The sequence below is a fragment of the Lingula anatina genome, chromosome 4 (genome assembly GCF_051362555.1).
Source record: "Lingula anatina isolate TDL-2025a chromosome 4, LinAna3.0, whole genome shotgun sequence".
Classification (NCBI taxonomy): domain Eukaryota; kingdom Metazoa; phylum Brachiopoda; class Lingulata; order Lingulida; family Lingulidae; genus Lingula; species Lingula anatina.
The window spans coordinates 15,368,228-15,386,696 of record NC_141770.1 but is presented as its reverse complement, the minus strand read 5'-3'; the positions used below and the strand labels follow the sequence as shown (position 1 = coordinate 15,386,696).

Below are 18,469 nucleotides of genomic sequence, written 5' to 3'. Positions count from 1 at the left end.
GAAGAAGAGCGGATTTAGCCGAGGAGGAATATTTCAATTTATCAATGAGGATTTACTACCACGTTCTTTCATACTGCACCCCCACATCCTCTGCCAACTAAAAAAATCCACAGACTGTCCACAGATACCCAAATATACACAAATCCATAGGAGTTTAGTATTTTTATTGCCATGCGCAAAATAATGCGCAAAAGGGTGAATTGAGCGCGAAATCCAACATGGACGTCGGCGAGCTTTTGTCCTTTCAGGTAGTGTGGCCTGTTCGCAGTGATTCCGACCCACTGATATCTTCCATGTCTTTGAAACTTTTCATTAATGCCAGTGACTGTCTATATTTGCTTCAATTTTCGACAGCTGTTTTATTTTTGCCTACTTTGCCACTTAGCAACTAGAAATACACTAAACCCCGACCTGTTGTGGGAGGGGGGGGGGGGGGGGGGTAGCCAAATGCTGCAAGTGTCATGTTTATGCCCCCGTAATAAATTTTAAGATCATTCTCTGTTCCTTTTCTCATCCTTTTTCTTTAGCGACTTTGGGGGAAATTTATTGGTAGTCATTTTGATGTTTGTTTATTATGATTCATATTTTGAATATTGACTAAAAGTGTATTCCCTACATAAAAATCCATTGTATACTTAACAACATTTGTCATTTTGTGTGAACAGTATATAAATCAGGAAAAAGATACACAAATCTGAAATTTATATCTTTGGTAAATGCAGCCAGAAAAACCTGCGCTGGGTACTCTGAAACGTAAAAATGAGGATGAAGATCGAGGAAGAACGAAGTCGAGAAAAAAACAGCCTGTGATAACCAACCAATCAACGCCAAGAATTTCAGAAGATGAGCGAGAAAAAATTCTGAAGATGGTCGAAGAGGAACCAGAGGTAGATTATTCTTTAATGAAAAATTGTCAACATGCAGAACAGTCATTTTAGTTTGTTTGTAAATAAATTTGGAGTTTTTTGGTTAAATTATAAATGCACTCCAGCACTACATGTAAGATTAGGAACTAGAAGTTAAAATTTCCAAAGAAGTTCCTTGAAAGTAATATTGGAACAGAAAATTTATCAGTTCTGTTAAGTGAGTTGGATGTAGGAAAGTAATACTGTTTTTGTCAGTTACTGAAAGTATAAGAAATCCTGTAAAGATACAGTGATTTTAAAAAAGTGGGCTTGAAATTTGACAGTAAATATGGCATGTGATTTGAACTTACTCTTCATATTTATCCTTATGTAATTATGTACATTTTTTGTTGCAGGCCCCTCCCATGGATGAGACAACTTTGAAGAAGATGATTCTACAGTTTGAGAAGAAAGCCTACAAGAACCAGGAGATGAGAATAAAGTTCCCAGATCTTCCTGAAAAGTAAGACTCTGGTGACAGAAGTGGGCAAAAGAAAGCAATGTTTTTAAAATGATGATAAATAGATGTCAAAATAGCTTTAATCTTTAAATTATGAATTTTTAGTAACATCTGAAGAGGCATGTAATTTTCATACTTTAAGCAGGATGCCAGCAGTTTTAACTTGCAGTTTTCATCATATTCTGTATTGAAGTAAAATATATATTCTAGTTCAGTTTGGAAGAAAGAGACAATAGCTTGTATGCTTAGAAGTATCAGGACCATCAGTATCAATGCAGCACATTATGCCAGATAAAATTTATGTCACAGTTATGCATCACGTGTAATTTCTAAAAATATTAATTGCTTTATTATTTTGTTACATATTTGCTAATTACATTTAATGCCTGCATTAATTTCAGGTTTATGGAGTCGGAACTCGAGATGAATGACATGATTCATGAGATGCATGTAATAGCCACCGCCCCAGACTTGTACTACATCTTAGTAGAAATGAATGCTATCCAGTCACTACTACAGCTACTTTCACATGAAAATACAGGTAGAAAATCACAGTAAACATATTTATTAATTTATATGTATATATGAACAGATGTCAGTAGCAGGAAGAGAATACTATATTCTTTTTCGAAACACCATTGCCCCATTTTAGTAACAAACCAAAGTTTTATGATATGGAGTGATTTTTGTTCAGGTTTAGCTAGTGATGAACATATTTTGTTATGTACCTCATTATTCTTGCAGATATAAGCATAGCAGTGGTAGATCTTCTCCAGGAACTCACAGACGTCGACACATTAAATGAAAGTGAGGAGGGTGCCGAAGCTTTAGTTGATGCCCTGGTAAGTATGGATGTGTTCACACAGGGGCAAATTTGGATCGAAAATGGTCCATTTGCCACAACCAGGGGTCTATTTTATGACTGCTGGTGTGGATTCTGTGTTTCAGATTACTGGTAAAGTATCTTCAGCAAATGAAAAAATAATAGGCATTTTACAACTAACAACAGCTTAATTAAATCCGCCCCAAATTGTGCCCCAAATTGTGTAGGCGGTGAAGTCTCTTTTGCAACTACTGTTAACAAAGTTTAAGTCTAAGTTATTCCTGATGTGAGCACAGCTTACCCATGATAATTTTCACCAATGGCTGAAAAAATTTGGGCAACTAAGTACAAAATATACATGAATGTGCTTTGGATTGTTTGTTAATTTATTTTCAAAATTTTCATGTTATGGTCATTTTTCACTTATTTTGAACAAAATAAGGTCAGATGTTTGATTCATTATTTTTAGAATATTTAATTTGTGATTGATTCAGACTGATTAATATTGAAAAAGGTTAAAAGTTTAAGATTTACAGTTTTTTTAGTGAACTTATTATATAATATTACTGTTGTGACACTTTCAGCTTGAAGGACAAATTGTTGCAGTATTAGTTCAAAATCTGGAAAGGTTAGATGAATCAAATAAAGAAGAATCTGAGGGTGTACACAATACATTAGGTAGGTGTTAACAAAAGAAAATGTTTTATTTTTAAATAACAGTGCTGCTGGGTGTGATTAAACAGAGATAGTAACTGTAACAGTTGTAAACTATCTGTGGGTACAAGTGATGAATAATTTTGTCTCAAAAGTTTCAAATTTCAAAAGTGAGTCACTTTCTCTAATTTAAACTACATTATTAGAAGTAGTTCTTTGAACCAATTTCTGTGCTATTTACATTGGACAACATATTGGCTTAACATTATGTGCATGATTTCTATATTAATATACTAGTCTCAGTAGTCTGTATTATTTAACATTATTTTGGATGCCAGTAATTTGGCTTTTGATTATTAACTTGAAGTGTATATTTCCATCTATTATTATGAAGGAATTATAGAAAATATCACAGAGTTCAGGCCAGAGGTGTGTCCTGATGCCGCTAAGCAAGGACTGATGCAATGGTTATTAAAAAGATTAAAGGTAGGGTCAGTGTAATACTTTTTCATTTTTTAACAGACACTGACAGAATGTAAAATATTCTTCAGACACTCCTATCAAAGTTGGGTGGGACATGAAAGTAAATATCTTCAGCTAATCTCTCAAAATATTATGTGGAGTTAAAAGTTAGACAGAAGAAATGATGGAAGAGTTCAGATATAGACATATTTTTGCTATTCAATTTTTACCCAGAAACTTGAATTTGTGAATTATTTTTCTTTTATAAAAGAAATAGAAACTAGCAGTCTTTTGTTGTTTCTTGGATAAAGGCCAAATTTCATTACAGAATGACATTAAAAAAGTTGATGTTTTATAACATTAAGATGTAGTTGAAAAAAAAAAGCTGTTTTTTTCTTTCAGGCAAAAATTCCATTTGAAGGCAATAAATTATACTGCAGTGAGATTTTAGCTATTCTTTTACAGAATCATGATGGTGAGTATAATGTTATGAAGACAAAAAAAATTATATATATATATATATATATATATATAACAGGAAAAAATAAACTGTTATACTTTCTTCAAATCAGTGTAATAGAAAGAGTTAAAAGTAATGAGATGGGTTTTAGTTTTTGATAAAAACTGAAATGTTTAAAGGAGTATATTTTGGACTGTAAATAAAAAGTAAATGGACTAATCTGCATATTTTTTTCCTTTTTCAGAAAATCAGGAACTTTTAGGAGAGATGGATGGCATTGATGTTTTACTTCAGCAGTTAGCGGTAAATTTAAAGAAATGTCCAGGATTATTTTTATAACTTGGATAGTTAATTTGTGCATACCCTTGTGCCATTTTGAATAATTGTAAAATTATGACAGCAAGTCACAAAATTTAGTTAAAATTAGTAGTCACAATTGACTTAGTTTTTTCCAACTCGCACAAAGCTTATAGTTTTAGTTTTCCTTTATGGCAAGTAAAAAATGAAATTTGGACATATAAAAAAATTACTAATTACAAAATAAATATTCTACATTTAATAAATTACAGTGGTTTTAAATAATTCTGCTAATAATAATGGTTGCTGTTAACCTTCAATAAGATATTCTTACTATTTTAATATTTATTCTATTTATTCTATTTCTGAAAGTACAGCTGGGAGATGAGGATCTAAACTCATCTTCCTGGAATTGTTTTAAAATCAGGTAAGAGGTTATAAAAGGAAAAATATATAAACATAACCTCACCTAGAAACTCTTCAGTAACTACTATCTGTGTGTACAGGTTTACAAAAGGCATGATCCAAGCAGTGGAGAGGAGGGAGAGTACATGGAAAACCTCTTCAACAGTCTGTGTGCGGCTCTCATGCTGCCCTCCAATAGGGACAGGTTTCTCAAAGGTGAAGGACTGCAGCTGATGAACCTCATGTTAAGGTGAGTCCTGCTAAAGGTTTTTTTTTTTTTTTTTTTGACCAATTTCAAAAATTGCCAAATTAAAAATAGAGAATCAGTCTTAGTAAAGAATGAAGAATTTTAGTTGAACAAGTTATGCTTTATAAAGAATTTTAAAGGGCACTTAAGTTATTTTTACATTGTTTGAAGTAAATTAAAGCCTCTAGAGCAGATGTGACTGTTTTTACAACGATATTTATTGACAGTTATTGATCACAGTACTACATTTTGGTTTTGTGAACCACATTTATTGTTGACTAGTTGCTCTTAAATGCTGATAAATACAGAATTGCAGAGTCAGCTTTAGTAAGTTTGATATTGAGCTAACTCTTTATCCCCAGAGAGAAGAAAATGTCCAGAAACAGTGCCATTAAGGTCCTAGATCATGCCATGACAGGGCAGGAAGGGGTGGACAACTGCCAAAAATTTATAGATATTCTAGGACTGAGGAGTGTTTTCCCAGTTTTCATGAAGACTCCAAAGGCAAACAAGAGAGGCCCGGGACCCGAGGAATTAGAAGGTGAGTCTTGGAGCTTTATGTCTGAGGAGTTGTACTTGACTTATTTTGCTATCAAAATTCAATTATAAACCATTGACTAAGGTATTTAGTAGTCAGCCTTTCACATCATCCACTAATGTAAGTTTTTTTTTGATGGATGACAAAAATTCCCAGAGGTCCATTTCTTCAGTATTTATAGCATGCACAAAAATCAAACAAAATTGATTTTCAAATGAAATAACTGTGGTTGATTAGTTATACCAGAGAGAGAAGATGTCAAAGTTTTTGTAAAGCAAGTTTGATATACGTGCCAGAAGTGTGTGTGTGTGTGTGTGTGTGTGTATTTTTTTTTTTTTTATAAATCTGTCTGACAGCAACAGTTATGTCATTTTTCAGAACACATCTGTTCCATCATTGGCTCCTTACTAAAGAACTGCACCGGAACCCAGCGCCAGAGGCTGCTCAACAAATTTACAGAAAATGACCATGAAAAAGTAAATATAATACTATCAAATATTTCATCTTTGAAGGTGTCATGGAAATTGAGAAGTTACTGGTTTTTTGCTGGGATCATGCGATTAGATTTTTGTTGTGACCTAAAGAATTCCTGTTATCACAGTGGCAATGACTGGATGAAATATGACCAAATGTTTTAAATTTGTTTTCTCTACACAAATTTGATTATCTTTAGCAGTTAGAGAAATTATTGTATTTATTGGTAGCATAGTTTATTGTGAATTTAATTTATTTATTCATTAATTTTTATTTTGCTTGTTATGCAGTTATTGTTATTTACAGAATTTATTTTTTTCTCCCAGGTTGATAGATTAATGGAACTCCACTTTAAGTACCTGGAAAAAGTACGGCAAGTGGACCTGCAGATTGAGAAAGAGAAAAATGTGAGTTTGTTTTATGACTATATCTTTTTACTTAGGTGAAAAGGTTAACTACTGTAACACTAATATCAAATATTGGGTCTAATTGTAGGAAATATCCTAAAATGCTCATTTTCCTAATTCTTATGTTATTGAAATGAATACTAAATAAGTATTTATACTTTAAAAACAATGAATATTGCTCATTAATTCATTCCAAATTGCTTTTAGGCACTGTTTGAATATTTTTTATGAGAAAATAAAGATATCTACAGATTTTCACGATGTGATATTTCATTGTTAAATTTGCAAACAAAACCTCTATATGATTAGTTTATTTCTTACTGAATTGTTAATTATAAACACACAGTGGAGGAATGAAATGAAAATGAGAGAAAATATAGAAAGGTAGGATGTACACAAAAGAAAATCAATTTATATCAGATATAACACTATGTCATTCAAATCTCTTTGTCTGTTTTAAAGGACCTGAAATTCTTTGGTGGTGATATTGATGATGATATGGAGGATCAGTTTTACCTCAGACGTCTGGATGCTGGCCTCTTTACACTGCAACTGGTTGATTTTATCATGCTGGAGATATGTGTTACTGGAGTGCCATCTGTAAGTGTGAGATATGTGTTACTGGAGTGCCATCTGTAAGTGTGAGATAAGTGTTATGGGAGTGCCATCTGTAAGTGTGAGATGTGTTATGGGAGTGCCATCTGTAAGTGTTAGATATGTGTTATGGGAGTGTCATCTGTAAATGTGAGATATGTGTTATGGGAGTGTCATCTGTAAGTGTGAGATATGTGTTATGGGAGTGTCATCTGTAAGTGTGAGATATGTGATACTGGAGTGTCATCTGTAGGTGTACGCATTCATTAGCCACCAGTCCAGAGCAGCTGACTAGTAGATTTGACATACTAGAAAATTTTGATTTTTAGAGTTTGTTTGATCATAATCGTGGGGATTTTAGTTGTCATTGCTATATTTCAACTGGGAGGTTTTCTAACTTTTTTCACAGAGATGCCTCTTTATTCTCAGGTAAAGCAGCGTGTCATGCAGATATTGAACTTACGAGGAGGATCAGTGAAGACCATTAAGAGTGTTATGAGGGGTAAGACCATCATATATTATAAGCATGTGAAGGGCATTAGGCACATACATATTCAAATAATTATTTTTCAACCCTTTTCCCCTCACTCATGTGTCACTGGAAAATCAAAGAATATCCATTCACAATCCACGTACCCATTTTGACTTATAAATTTACCATCATGGTCCAGATGATATTCCATTGTTTCCATCTCCATTACTGAGAAGTAAAAACTTGGGGAACTTGAAGTCAGGGCATACTTTGTGAACAATCTTAGATATGGTATGCCTTAGTGATTAAGGAAATGGTGTTGACATTTCGGAAGTATATATATATATAATTTTTTTTTTTTTTTTGTAAGTTGAGCACTAATTGTGTGTCTTTAGGATGAAATAAAAAAGAAAACATTTCATCTGTAAGATTTCATGTAATGATTGGATGAAAGTTTCATTTATCAAAAAAATTACTTCATAGCAGTTGAATGTCAAATCAGTTCAAACTTTTTATAAGATATAGTGGACAAACAGTTCATTGGAAAAATAAATTTGATAAATTTTGACTCTTATGTAGTCTAAAAGGAGATTTTTAAAGCTCCTTATTTTGACATTTTAGAGTATGCGGGAAACATTGGGGATGCAAAGAATCCTGAAGCCAAAGAAGCAGAGCAGTCCAAAATTCTCGATCTGGTCAGCAAATTTTGAAGGGAAGAAAACAACATGTAAAGAGGATATGTGAATTTCAACATAAGTGAAGGGGATTATATATGTGAAAGGTAATGTCGTTGATGACAAAGAATATAACATGAAGTACAGGCATGACTGTCTTGCATTGATTGGTATTGTCAAGAACAAGGTAAATTCCAAATGTTAGGAAAGGATAGCAAAATCACAGTATGCTGGAAATAAATTGCGTCTAATAATAGTGTCAGTGAGCCAGCATAGGGATGGGAATGGCTCCTATGGTTAGAAAGTGTAGTCCATGGTGTACTGTGTCCAGATGACAAAGCCTGACAGGTAGTGGATCAATAGAGACAGCCCCTCCTACTGCAGTTAACTTAGCCTGTGGTATGGCCTTCACTGAGAATTTCCTGTCAGATCCTGAACATTTCATTTTCAGTCTTGATAGGTTCTGAGCTGTTATGCCACATATCAAGGACGAAAAGGCTGAATACATTATACTCTAATGTATACTATCCATTATACTATAGAATACTTATTGAACTTTTCTATTGGATTTTTTGGACAGGGAGGGAGAAAGATATCAGACTTGAGCATTGCATGATGTGCTTCTCATAATTATGGGCGGAGATACTGAATTACGTAACCATTAATTTTTAATGAAAAAGAATCTTCCTTCAAAAAAAAAAAAAAAAAAAAAAAAAATGGATAAATTGCATAGTAAGCTGTCTATGGAACAACGTGTATTCCTACAGAGAAAAACAAAAGAAAGTTCAGAAAAATACCAATTAAGCTTTGGTAATTCTGCTAAGAGTGGAATGTAAAAATGTCAATAAATTCAATTTTTATACAGTGAACACATTTATTTCTTGCCTGACTTGACAATATGCACACTGATTGATTTACAGTTATTGATAAACAAAAATAAAGTGTAATTATTTAACACAGTACGATGAAGCAAAGATGCAATAACGGAGTGGAGAATTTCAGCAGCCTTTTGCAGTTTCTTTGGTTCTCTTTTTCACAACCCTTAGTAACCTCTGCAACTTGGGGTACTTTTCATGCAAGTCGGACGGAATGTGAGTATTACAAAAAAAGATCTTATAAAATACCTTAAATAAAATGCACAATCATCTTATTAGTAATACAATAAACATAAAACATGTTAAACTTGCACTAACCCACAAACAAAAATGAGATTCTTTTCTTTATCCATGAGATGGACAGACTAGTATAAATTCCACAAAATAAACATTCTTATGAGGTTAACAATTATTGAAATCCTTAAACAACACTTTAATTAAATAATAAATGCTACCAGTTGATAAAATTAAATCCATGTAACAGCAGATCTTGCATAATATTATTGTAATGGCCACACATCAACCAGACACTCCCCTATTATAATGTTCTGCCCCTGTCTTATGACAGAACAGTATGCATGTAAAATCAGACTGCATATTATGGACAATAATAGTTGGTCCCAATTAATACAATGTATGTAAGGTCTACTGTAGAATAGCAGTTATCAAAATGATACAATCTTTAAAACTGCACCAAAACAAACATTTGCAAACAACTCTGTTCTCTCTTAACACATAGGGAGATTTGGACGCAAGCTTAAAACTGAAGATTTGTTTAAAAAAAACAACACCAAATATTACACTTTCCTTGAATGAGTGGTAATAAACACATGAACAAATGTAATGAGAGTGTGGCAGGTTGTATACAACCCTGTCATGTTTTTCCCCATTTGAGCTGAACTGATCATGTATATTTGAGTATATCAAGTACAGAATGTCAATGAGTCCTAAAAAAATATTGGAGCAGGTGACAAGTTTGAGATTTGTGCATGATAAGTACAAACATGCCAATATTTTACATTAATCATCCCAGATCTAAGAAATTGCATTTTTCATTACTGGTCGACTTTTGCCCAAAGTTATTTGTAATCATTTGAAAAGCTAGATTCCGCGATGGATTTAAGTACAAAGATGGTTGGATTCTGATGGATAATCTCAGTCAATGCCAATAGGAAAAATTATCCAAAGATTTAATTGAAATGTTTTTCATTTTCAGTAATATTGCAACTGGCAGAGTTGTAATTGGTTACACAATTCTAGTAATGCTTTTTCAATTCAGATCTCTATTAACATAAGTTCCTTGTTCTCCATTTAAGCCCTCTGACCTCTGTTTAATGCCTGCTGATACTTATTCACACCCTCCCTTGGAGCATATATTGCTGAGGACGTGGTGGGCCTCAGGGACGCCTTTCTGTGCTGCATGCTGGACCAGTCTGTGGGCCTCACTGGAATTGAATAAAGACATCAGATTGCAGGAATCAAAAGAGTAATATAATAAATATACGTTTCCCTGACAAATAATGCACATTTTGAGACTTGCTATTTCTGACCATTATACAATAAGTCTATTATACTGGGCCCAGTTTCATCAACACTGGATAGTGCTATCCTATGGATAATGCTGTCCACTGTATAAAATTGTTATCCTATGGAAAGTTGTCCTGAAGAAGGCAGCCATTTTTAACCACTGGATAGCAACATCGAAAACAAAAATATTTGTCTAGCATTTAGGAAACATAACTTTATCCACAAGATAACTGTCCAGGGCCCAGTTTCATCAATACGGGATAATGCTATCATATGGATAACACTACATATCCTTCAGATAAAATTGCTCTCCTCTGGAAAGTTATCCTGAGGATAGTAGCCTTTTTTTAACAACTGGAAAGCAATATCAGAGACAGAAAAAAAGTATGTAGTGTTTAGTAAATATTACCTCACCCACCGGATAATTCTCCAGATGATAACAATTTTATCCAATGGATAGTGCTATCCAGTATTGATGAAACTGGACACTGCTGCATTTGTTTGATGGTTGTTAAATAATACTGAGAATTCCAGATTCAGTATACCATAGGTGAGTGTCTTTATGTCAGTCTACTCAAGGTCTATTGCCATTTTGTTCAAATTTGGAGAGCAATCACCACAAACTTACCCTCTGGGTAATGTGTGTAACCCATTCAGGTGGCCCACTGCCAGATTGTAGGAGGCATGAGGATGTCCCTGATCTGCTGCTTTTCTAAAATAATAATAATAATAATAATAATAATAATAATTTATTGAGTTCTAAAAGGTTATTTTAAATTTTCACATTTACTGGATCCTGATAAATACTGTTCTTGATAAAAGGAATAGTATTGAAATACAATTAAATACAATATTAAATCATAAATAGAAAACAAAGTAATGTTGGGAGCTGACAAATGGAAATAGAAAATACAGTGACTACTGATCACTGGCACTACTCAAGGTATAAAACTACAGGTACGAGCCTTCTACTCTGCTGGCTCTCATTTTGTTGACTATAGTTTGACTATGACTTCCACTATGAAGTACTGATAACCTGGTGAGTGCAGTAGGTCAGAAAATGAACCAGCATTGGGAAACTGGCCATCACATCAATTTCTCTTTGTTTAACTAAAATATTTTACTGTTCTCAGATAATGGTCGTATAAAGTATGACATGTTATTAGGCACAACTGAGTATGTCAATATAATTGTTCAGTCGGAGGGGGCAAAAAGAAAGTTACCTTTTTTTTTAAATTACATCTCATTTTACTAAAGCATTTACATAAATAGAATTAACAAAAATTGCTGCAAATTGTGACTTAATATTTCAGTACTTTTAAACCAACATAAAACAATTGCGAGAGCAGTGGTACATATATGTAGAAGTTGACTGCTGGAGTGGTAATTGTGAGAGTTCCCTGACAGCACAAGTTACAATAATCAATCAATTTGTAATGCTTACTTAAACCATTCCATTGCTTTGCCTTCATGTTTTTCAACACCATGACCTGGAATTTTAAAAGTAATCAGTGAAATTACCACTTCCGACAGAGAAAGCGAAGAAAAAAGTAGTCTCGAAACGCAAAGTGTGTAACATTTATTTTTAATAGAAACAATATTTATATAACATGAAAACAGCACACATATTTTATACAATAAATTCTAAAGATTGTAAGTCTTAATAAGCTATATTATAATATCAAAATGCAAAGAGTGTAATATTTATTTCTAATAGAAATAATATGAATATAACATGAAAACCTGCAAATATTGTTTTATACAATGAATTTTTAGGATTGTAGATCTAAGTCATAATAAGTTGTAAATACATAAAATAATTATTTTTGATAGTGAAATCAAGGAAAACTGACCTTGCAAAATCAAATGAAAACATTTACATTAATTCCTAATAGATATGATAATCACAGAAGTTCACCCACAAACTTCCAGGAAATACATTTATTCCCTCACTGAAATGTCAACAACAATATAAACACCACATATAAAAGACTAGTCTTACCATAGAGATATCTCTGTCCCACCAAGTGTTGTGCGTGCTCATAGCCAAGGTGAGCGTACCCGTGAATCACATGGAAATGGAGGTTATCAAAGTAGTAGTATGCATAGAGACAGAACGCAAACACCAGGAGAATGATGAATCCCTAGAAAATATGGAAATAAAATTTACTTTGGATGAATCAAAGTATACAAGGTGAAATAATTTGAAATAAACCATCCCAGCAAACTGAATCAGTGCCTGGTAATATATGTCTGAAGAAAAAAAAAGTTTCAGCTGCATTAAAAAGTGGCTATATTAACATGCAATACTGTGATCAATCTTAAGCCTTTAATTATTCATGCCAAACGATGCAGTATCGAGTTTTCTTTACCCTGGAATAATAATCAATAAAAGGTCTAGAAAGTAATTAACCGATGGCATCAGATAATGACACGTCATTTAAAATGAATAGTAGAACTATAGACCTATTTGCAACACCGACATTTCATCTTACTGTGTGCCCTTCCCATATTGCTCTAAGTTTTGTTAAGCCCCTGATAAAGGTTGGTAAGGCTAGAAGCCTAGAATACACGGCTTCAATAACAGACTGCATGTGATTGTGAAGCGCACTTGTCAACAACTTCTCTGCACTTACCTCAAACAGTCTGACGTGTAACGGATCCGGCTTTTTCTTCCGCGCAAGGTAGACTTTACCTCCATACGGCAGATTAGGGTCCCATTCATCATTAGGGGAAGGTGTCCATAAAGCATCCTTTGAACTTCGCCTGTTCCGAAGTTGCTGTGTCTCGCTTCTGGTCGCCATGTTGTTTATATTGATCATGTGACTGAGATGCAAATCAAGACAGGACAAAATCGATAAAATTACCATATAATAACGCATAAACATTAACGTTAATTTTTCTGAAGCTTCCGTGAAATACATAAACATGACATATCTTAACGTCGTGTAACCGCATTAAATTAAGCTTGCAACAACAGGTTTTAAGCAAATTTCCAACAGGTTAACAAGCACTTTCACATCGATATGAAACAAAACGTACGGGCTTTAATTAACGCAGAATATCCTTTACCTGTTTTTTTTTTTTTTTTTTTTTTTTTTTTTTTTTTTTTTTTTTTTTACAAAATGTAACATTGACTTTAAAAACTCCATATATGTTGCTGACAGAAAAGGAGGATTTAACTTGTAAATTTAGGTGGAAAAGAAAGGGGGGGTGGGGGGATAAAAATAGTAGGCTATTTAGGCCCTATTAGCGGACCCAGGACTTTCAAAGATGAAAGAATTTATCCTGCAAAGCGAACAGGCAGAATACTAGATTGTCTAAAGATTTTGGGGCGGAAACTTTCCCGTTTTTTTTTTTTTTTTTTTTTTTTTTAACACTTTCTGGATCCGCGATTGAGTATCAACACAAGAAACAACGTTAGACATATAATTATATTTATATACTAAAACAACAGTAAACTGCATAGTTATTCTCTGTAAGATATCTGTGTGACTTTTTAACTACATGTACAGTTTTACCGATTTTAAGATATGGTTGTGGTAAATTGATAAATTATGGATGTTATTCCAATAGAAAAATGAAATACCACTGAATGAGAGTAATTGTGATTTCTTTTTTCTTCTTTCTTAACATAATATCATTTCTGGCATGATTTTTTTCAAGCTCATAAAACAAATAAAGTGTATCATGTCCACAAACAATTCGAAGTTTGAAATACTGTTCGATGAACACCCAGAGCGGTAAGGAAGCAAAATGTTCTCATGGAAAGAGAAGTAAAAAAATTAGAAAAGCTCTGGATGCTCTAAAATGTATCTGAACACAACCCAAGCGGCATGGCCGATTCTGGACCACCAACCGCCGCCCCCGCGGTTGGCCTCGGTCGGCTGAGGAGTCGGGAGGTCACGTCTGTCAGTTTGGTTTAATGTCTCGGAGATGACTGTCTTTCCGCGTGTCTCATCCGTGTTGACATCAGAGACATTGGACGGCAGGGACTCCTTGATTTCCTAAAACAATTTTATTTAGAATTAGTTTCCGGTTCTTTTTTTTTTTTTTTTTCAAAAAAAAAAAAATTGGGAGTAGGGCCTTCTCCATACCTTAATTACTAATTATAGCTAGGGGCAGAAAAATAAGTGAAGCCTAAAGAACATTTATAAAACAAATTACCTATTAAATATATGTTTCAGTAAAAGGCAGATTGTGTTTTATCTTCTTCAGTAATAATCAACAATCAACGTTTTATATGAGGAAATGACGAGCTAAAATGAAACTTTTTAAAGTTATATATATTCGAGCTAATACAACGTAAAACTTACCTCAATGAGGTGTTCACTGCCGTCATTTTCTGTTTCATTGTTGTTCATATCCATCTGAGATGCGGCATCTGGTACGGGTTCGCCCTGTGGGTCATGGATAACTGCAGAGGAAGCTAACTTTTGCGTCTCTCCTTCGCTGTACTTTGCTGCATCTGTGGAGCTTTCTAGCTCCTCTCCATAAGTTGTTACTGAAGTGTTTTGTTCTTCATCATGTGTGTCGTCAGGCTGCACCACTTCGCTCTCCAGGGCGGATTCATCTTTCAGGTCTAGCAGTTGTGCGTTAGCCTCTGGTTCTGGAGGTAGGTGAAACTGCGCCTCTTTCACTTCTTTTGGTTCTTCTTGGGCCAAAGAGGGCGCTGATACCGTTGGTGCCGCCTCCTCCTCCTCCTCCTCGATCCGTCCTAAAGACATGTCTGCCCACACGCCGGAATCGTTGCCTAGGTCATCGACTGGGTTGGCCCCGTCCTTGTCATCGTTGTCAGTAACAGCAGGGGTGACATTTACATTTTGAAAGCTCTCGGTTTCATCGGGTAATTCTGCACCTCCGCTTTCTGCATCTTTCTCCTGCTCCCTAACGAGTCTCGTAATCCTGTCATAGTAATCTTCTGATGAGGTGGGATGGGAGAAACGAAGTCGCATTTGACGGGCCTTTCTTACGTTGTTATCTAGAAAGACAACATACTTTATAAATGCTGCAAAACGTACAGTTAAAATATGCCAGTTAACCTTTTAATTTGTGGCTAAATAGCTTTATGATTATCAAACAGTGTATACGGCATTAATAGTCAATATAAAAGCTTTTAAAAACCAATACAAATAGCGCGGAATAGTCATCAATCGTGTGTGAATACATCATGGGCTACTACAGTAGCCTAAACATTGGATATTGTACCTAGACTGATCTTCCTCCTGGCCCAGTAGACCACCAACCCCTGGGCTAGGGCACACACCACCCAGGCTACAACCACCAGCCCATCATGTATGGGATCACCATTGAAGCGGGGAAGACGTACGTAGACGTCATGGACTTTGTACGCAACCTTCTTCAACACAGAATACAGAAGTGCTGAAAAAAGAAGAGGGCAATGTTTTGATTTCTATCTGTGCCTAATAACGTTATTGTTATAATAACAATATTTGAAATGAAGATAATTAAGTGTTGTAACATGTTAAATTGAAAACATTTCTGGCAATGTAGATGTGCTTCAAAAGGTGATATTTTAAACGGGAATTGCATGGGACCAGGGTGATTTCAATTTGTATGTTGTATCTACCTTTAGCCGCTTCGACGTCCAAGCCCTGATACAGGTAAGTTGTAATTTTATTTCCCAGGTTCATCCCATTGTGACAGGCTCTTGCAAACCCCTCCTTAACTTTCCATACACAGTCTGTTATAGATGTGATGACCTTCCGGGTAAAGTCCAAGGCTGGCTGTGCAATACATTTACTGAGGAACTCTTGGGCGTTCTCTAGGATTTCGTTTGTCTTTGACGCCACATCAAATCCTGTCTCACAGACTTTCCGAAGGAACGGCACGGTGTCGTAGCCTTTGCAGACCTTATCTTTGTGCGTCTCACCCACGAAGAGCCTTCTGGTGATTTCAAAAATTCTGTCGTATCCTTCAGCCAGAGTGGAGACAAGTTGTGGAGGGTATTCAGCAGCATGGAACAAGAGTGTACAGGCGCTCTTTGCGTACCAGTTGGAATGTCCTTTACACTTTCGTTCCACGGGAGACTCAGGAACGAAGTAGAGGCGCACTCGAGCGATGCCATTATCAATGTGTGCTACAAGCCCGTCCTTGAATGACCTGAAGACTTCTTCTGCAGACTTCTTGCTGCCTTCAATGGCCTCTACAATGTCATGCACTGAAATGAAAAAAAGTGAGATGTATAATGTTCAATCAAATTCATTTACATAGAGCATGCATCAAAATCGCATGCTATCTAATGGCAGACACATGTAAGACACTAAATGGACATTATTCAACAACTGAACACGTTTTCAAAATGCCAGAAAGAAGAAGATAATTAACCAGTTTGACATAGTAGTAGCTAAGGATATCCATATATGGCACAACTGTCTCACCTATTGCTGCTGATGTTGCCTGAACTTTGTCGCAGTAGTTATTAAGAAGAGCATAAAGGCTGTGTTGCCAAAAAACAAAGTGACTGTGACTCTTGTCTTTAACGTCGGCGATGCTTTGAACAGCGTCCTGATAGGCTGAGAAAGCTACAGACTTGAAGTAAGAGGCATTCCACCCACGGTCTGAAAAATATTTGACATTTTAATGAATCAAAAGAATGATGGATAAAGGCGGCGTTAATTTTGATATGCGGCACGGTCCAATCAAAACTCTGTTGCCACACTCATCATTATGATTCTGCACGTTAAAGCGTGCTTTGAAATCTACTCTTTTTTTTAAAGATAAGCTATCCATTTAAAAAGTATGGACATTTGTACTAATCGAACACAAACCCGCTTTATTTCTAACCAAGAGCTTGTTTCCTTACAGTTTTCCTTTGATCATTCGCTTGATAAAGTACCAGGAAGTTTGATACAATGTACCACTGATTGGGCATTTTTCTCTAAGCTATTTATTTATTTATTTATTTATTTATTTACTGTAATTCAATCTACATCAACTTCATTCAAACATGTCTGAAGCCGAATTCAATAAAAAAGGGACTCTCACCAGTACTAGTTTTGTTTCCTGTCTTGGTTGTTTCATCATGGTTCGTTGGAGGTGGTTCATTTCCAGCGATTTCTTCATTTAAGTCAGTGCTGAAGAGATGTCTACTGGCGCCGCTCCTCCTTCTCGTTGTTGTTCTTGTAAACCATGGGTGGCCCTCCCTCGGTCCGAATTCTGTAAGATGTATCTTATGACTTACGAATTCTTCTGGACTGCTGTCCCCAGTAGCTCGAACCGATATGTTAATGTAAATCTCCAGGTTTTGATCTTCGATGTTCCTATGAGTAAGTATAATGGAATAATAAACATTAATGTACACATTAGAAACAATTGGGTATCTACTTATGAACAAGAATTTCCAACGAAATATTTTGAAAAAACACAAAAAAACGTCTATAAGAAGAGTTTTCAGAATTTGTGCTGAGCAAGTGAAGACAGTCTACGAGCGTGAAAATTTACACCGTTTGCTTTTGTTGCTTAAACTTAAGAAGACGGTCTATACATTGAATTTGTACGTACCTGTCATTATTCTGGAGAAAGTGTAATATAAATACACAAGCAAAACTGAGAATTAATAATATCAATAACCGTAAAATCGACATAATGGAAACATATATCTTCGCATTTCCATGTTGACTTTGTAACTACGGAAGCGTCGTCGTCACATTACTTATGACGTCACATTACTATTCAAATGACGTACCGATTACGCGACGTTACGCTTCGTTGTTGAACGATGCATTGTCCCACAATGAGAGAAGAGGTCGGTTTTAAGAGTAGGATTTCAAATATAATTAATTAACTTCAAAAGATATACTTAAAGTGTTTGACAAACCTCAAAGTAATAGTTTTATGTGTAAATATGCTGCAAAGCTACTTATCTTTTACTAATCCCTTTCAAATCCAAAAAAAAAATTTTCAGGTTTTTTTACCAAGAGCGGTCCTCACTAATGCTTTTTAACATTTAACCATTTTAACCATTTTTCATATTTTTTCTTATGATACAGGGCAATGCCTCAGAGGGTCAAACTTTTCTTTTCTTACGGATCTGTCCAATCTGTCCTTTGGATAGTTATAACCTCTTATGTAAAATGGTTCATGTGGTAAGTGCTTCTAGAAATATTCCCCATACGGTAATTCTGGGTTACGAGCTCACCCCATGAAATTTCTGGGTTCCTAATACGTTTTTG

At 34.9% G+C, this 18,469-nt stretch overlaps 3 protein-coding genes across 3 annotated transcripts; 1 reads left to right on the top strand and 2 right to left on the bottom strand.

The window, feature by feature from the left end:
* The first annotated feature begins 55 nt into the window (after positions 1 to 55).
* On the top strand, positions 56 to 8,741 carry LOC106165229 (beta-catenin-like protein 1). The gene is made up of 16 exons (XM_013543343.2): positions 56 to 248; positions 723 to 887; positions 1,262 to 1,368; positions 1,767 to 1,906; positions 2,110 to 2,207; positions 2,773 to 2,866; positions 3,237 to 3,328; positions 3,707 to 3,779; positions 4,009 to 4,067; positions 4,568 to 4,716; positions 5,076 to 5,254; positions 5,630 to 5,727; positions 6,052 to 6,132; positions 6,595 to 6,732; positions 7,156 to 7,228; positions 7,820 to 8,741. Exons 1-16 carry the CDS (start codon positions 219 to 221, stop codon positions 7,906 to 7,908), a joined length of 1,665 nt encoding a protein of 554 aa, XP_013398797.2. The 5' UTR covers positions 56 to 218; the 3' UTR covers positions 7,909 to 8,741.
* A 464-nt stretch (positions 8,742 to 9,205) lies between these two features.
* Positions 9,206 to 13,107, bottom strand: LOC106158028 (uncharacterized). Its single transcript, XM_013533861.2, has 5 exons — positions 12,911 to 13,107; positions 12,277 to 12,418; positions 11,719 to 11,764; positions 10,903 to 10,986; positions 9,206 to 10,192 (listed from the first exon to the last, which is right to left on the bottom strand). Exons 1-5 carry the CDS (start codon positions 13,094 to 13,096, stop codon positions 10,096 to 10,098), a joined length of 555 nt encoding a protein of 184 aa, XP_013389315.2. The 5' UTR covers positions 13,097 to 13,107; the 3' UTR covers positions 9,206 to 10,095.
* Positions 13,108 to 13,453: 346 nt separating this feature from the next.
* On the bottom strand, positions 13,454 to 18,440 carry LOC106158023 (uncharacterized). The gene is made up of 7 exons (XM_087010793.1): positions 18,436 to 18,440; positions 17,283 to 17,557; positions 16,676 to 16,855; positions 15,865 to 16,455; positions 15,483 to 15,656; positions 14,591 to 15,255; positions 13,454 to 14,281 (listed from the first exon to the last, which is right to left on the bottom strand). The coding sequence occupies exons 1-7, from the start codon at positions 18,438 to 18,440 to the stop codon at positions 14,060 to 14,062; spliced, it is 2,112 nt and encodes a 703-aa protein (XP_086866919.1). The 3' UTR covers positions 13,454 to 14,059.
* Positions 18,441 to 18,469: the final 29 nt, after the last annotated feature.

Bases quoted from the DNA above. Each gene is read 5' to 3' on its own strand.
- LOC106165229 (XM_013543343.2), top strand. From the start codon at position 219: ATGGACGTCGGCGAGCTTTTGTCCTTTCAG. The intron at 3,329-3,706 runs GTAGGGTCAGTG...TTTTTCTTTCAG, and splicing joins GGTTATTAAAAAGATTAAAG to GCAAAAATTCCATTTGAAGG. The intron at 3,780-4,008 runs GTGAGTATAATG...TTCCTTTTTCAG, and splicing joins TCTTTTACAGAATCATGATG to AAAATCAGGAACTTTTAGGA.
- LOC106158028 (XM_013533861.2), bottom strand. From the start codon at position 13,096: ATGATCAATATAAACAACATGGCGACCAGAAGCGAGACACAGCAACTT. The intron at 10,987-11,718 runs GTAAGCATTACA...TTATTATTTTAG, and splicing joins AAAGCAATGGAATGGTTTAA to AAAAGCAGCAGATCAGGGAC. The intron at 10,193-10,902 runs GTAAGTTTGTGG...ATTCAATTCCAG, and splicing joins TTACACACATTACCCAGAGG to TGAGGCCCACAGACTGGTCC.
- LOC106158023 (XM_087010793.1), bottom strand. The intron at 15,256-15,482 runs GTACAATATCCA...TTGTCTTTCTAG, and splicing joins CAGGAGGAAGATCAGTCTAG to ATAACAACGTAAGAAAGGCC. The intron at 14,282-14,590 runs GTAAGTTTTACG...AAATTGTTTTAG, and splicing joins GCAGTGAACACCTCATTGAG to GAAATCAAGGAGTCCCTGCC.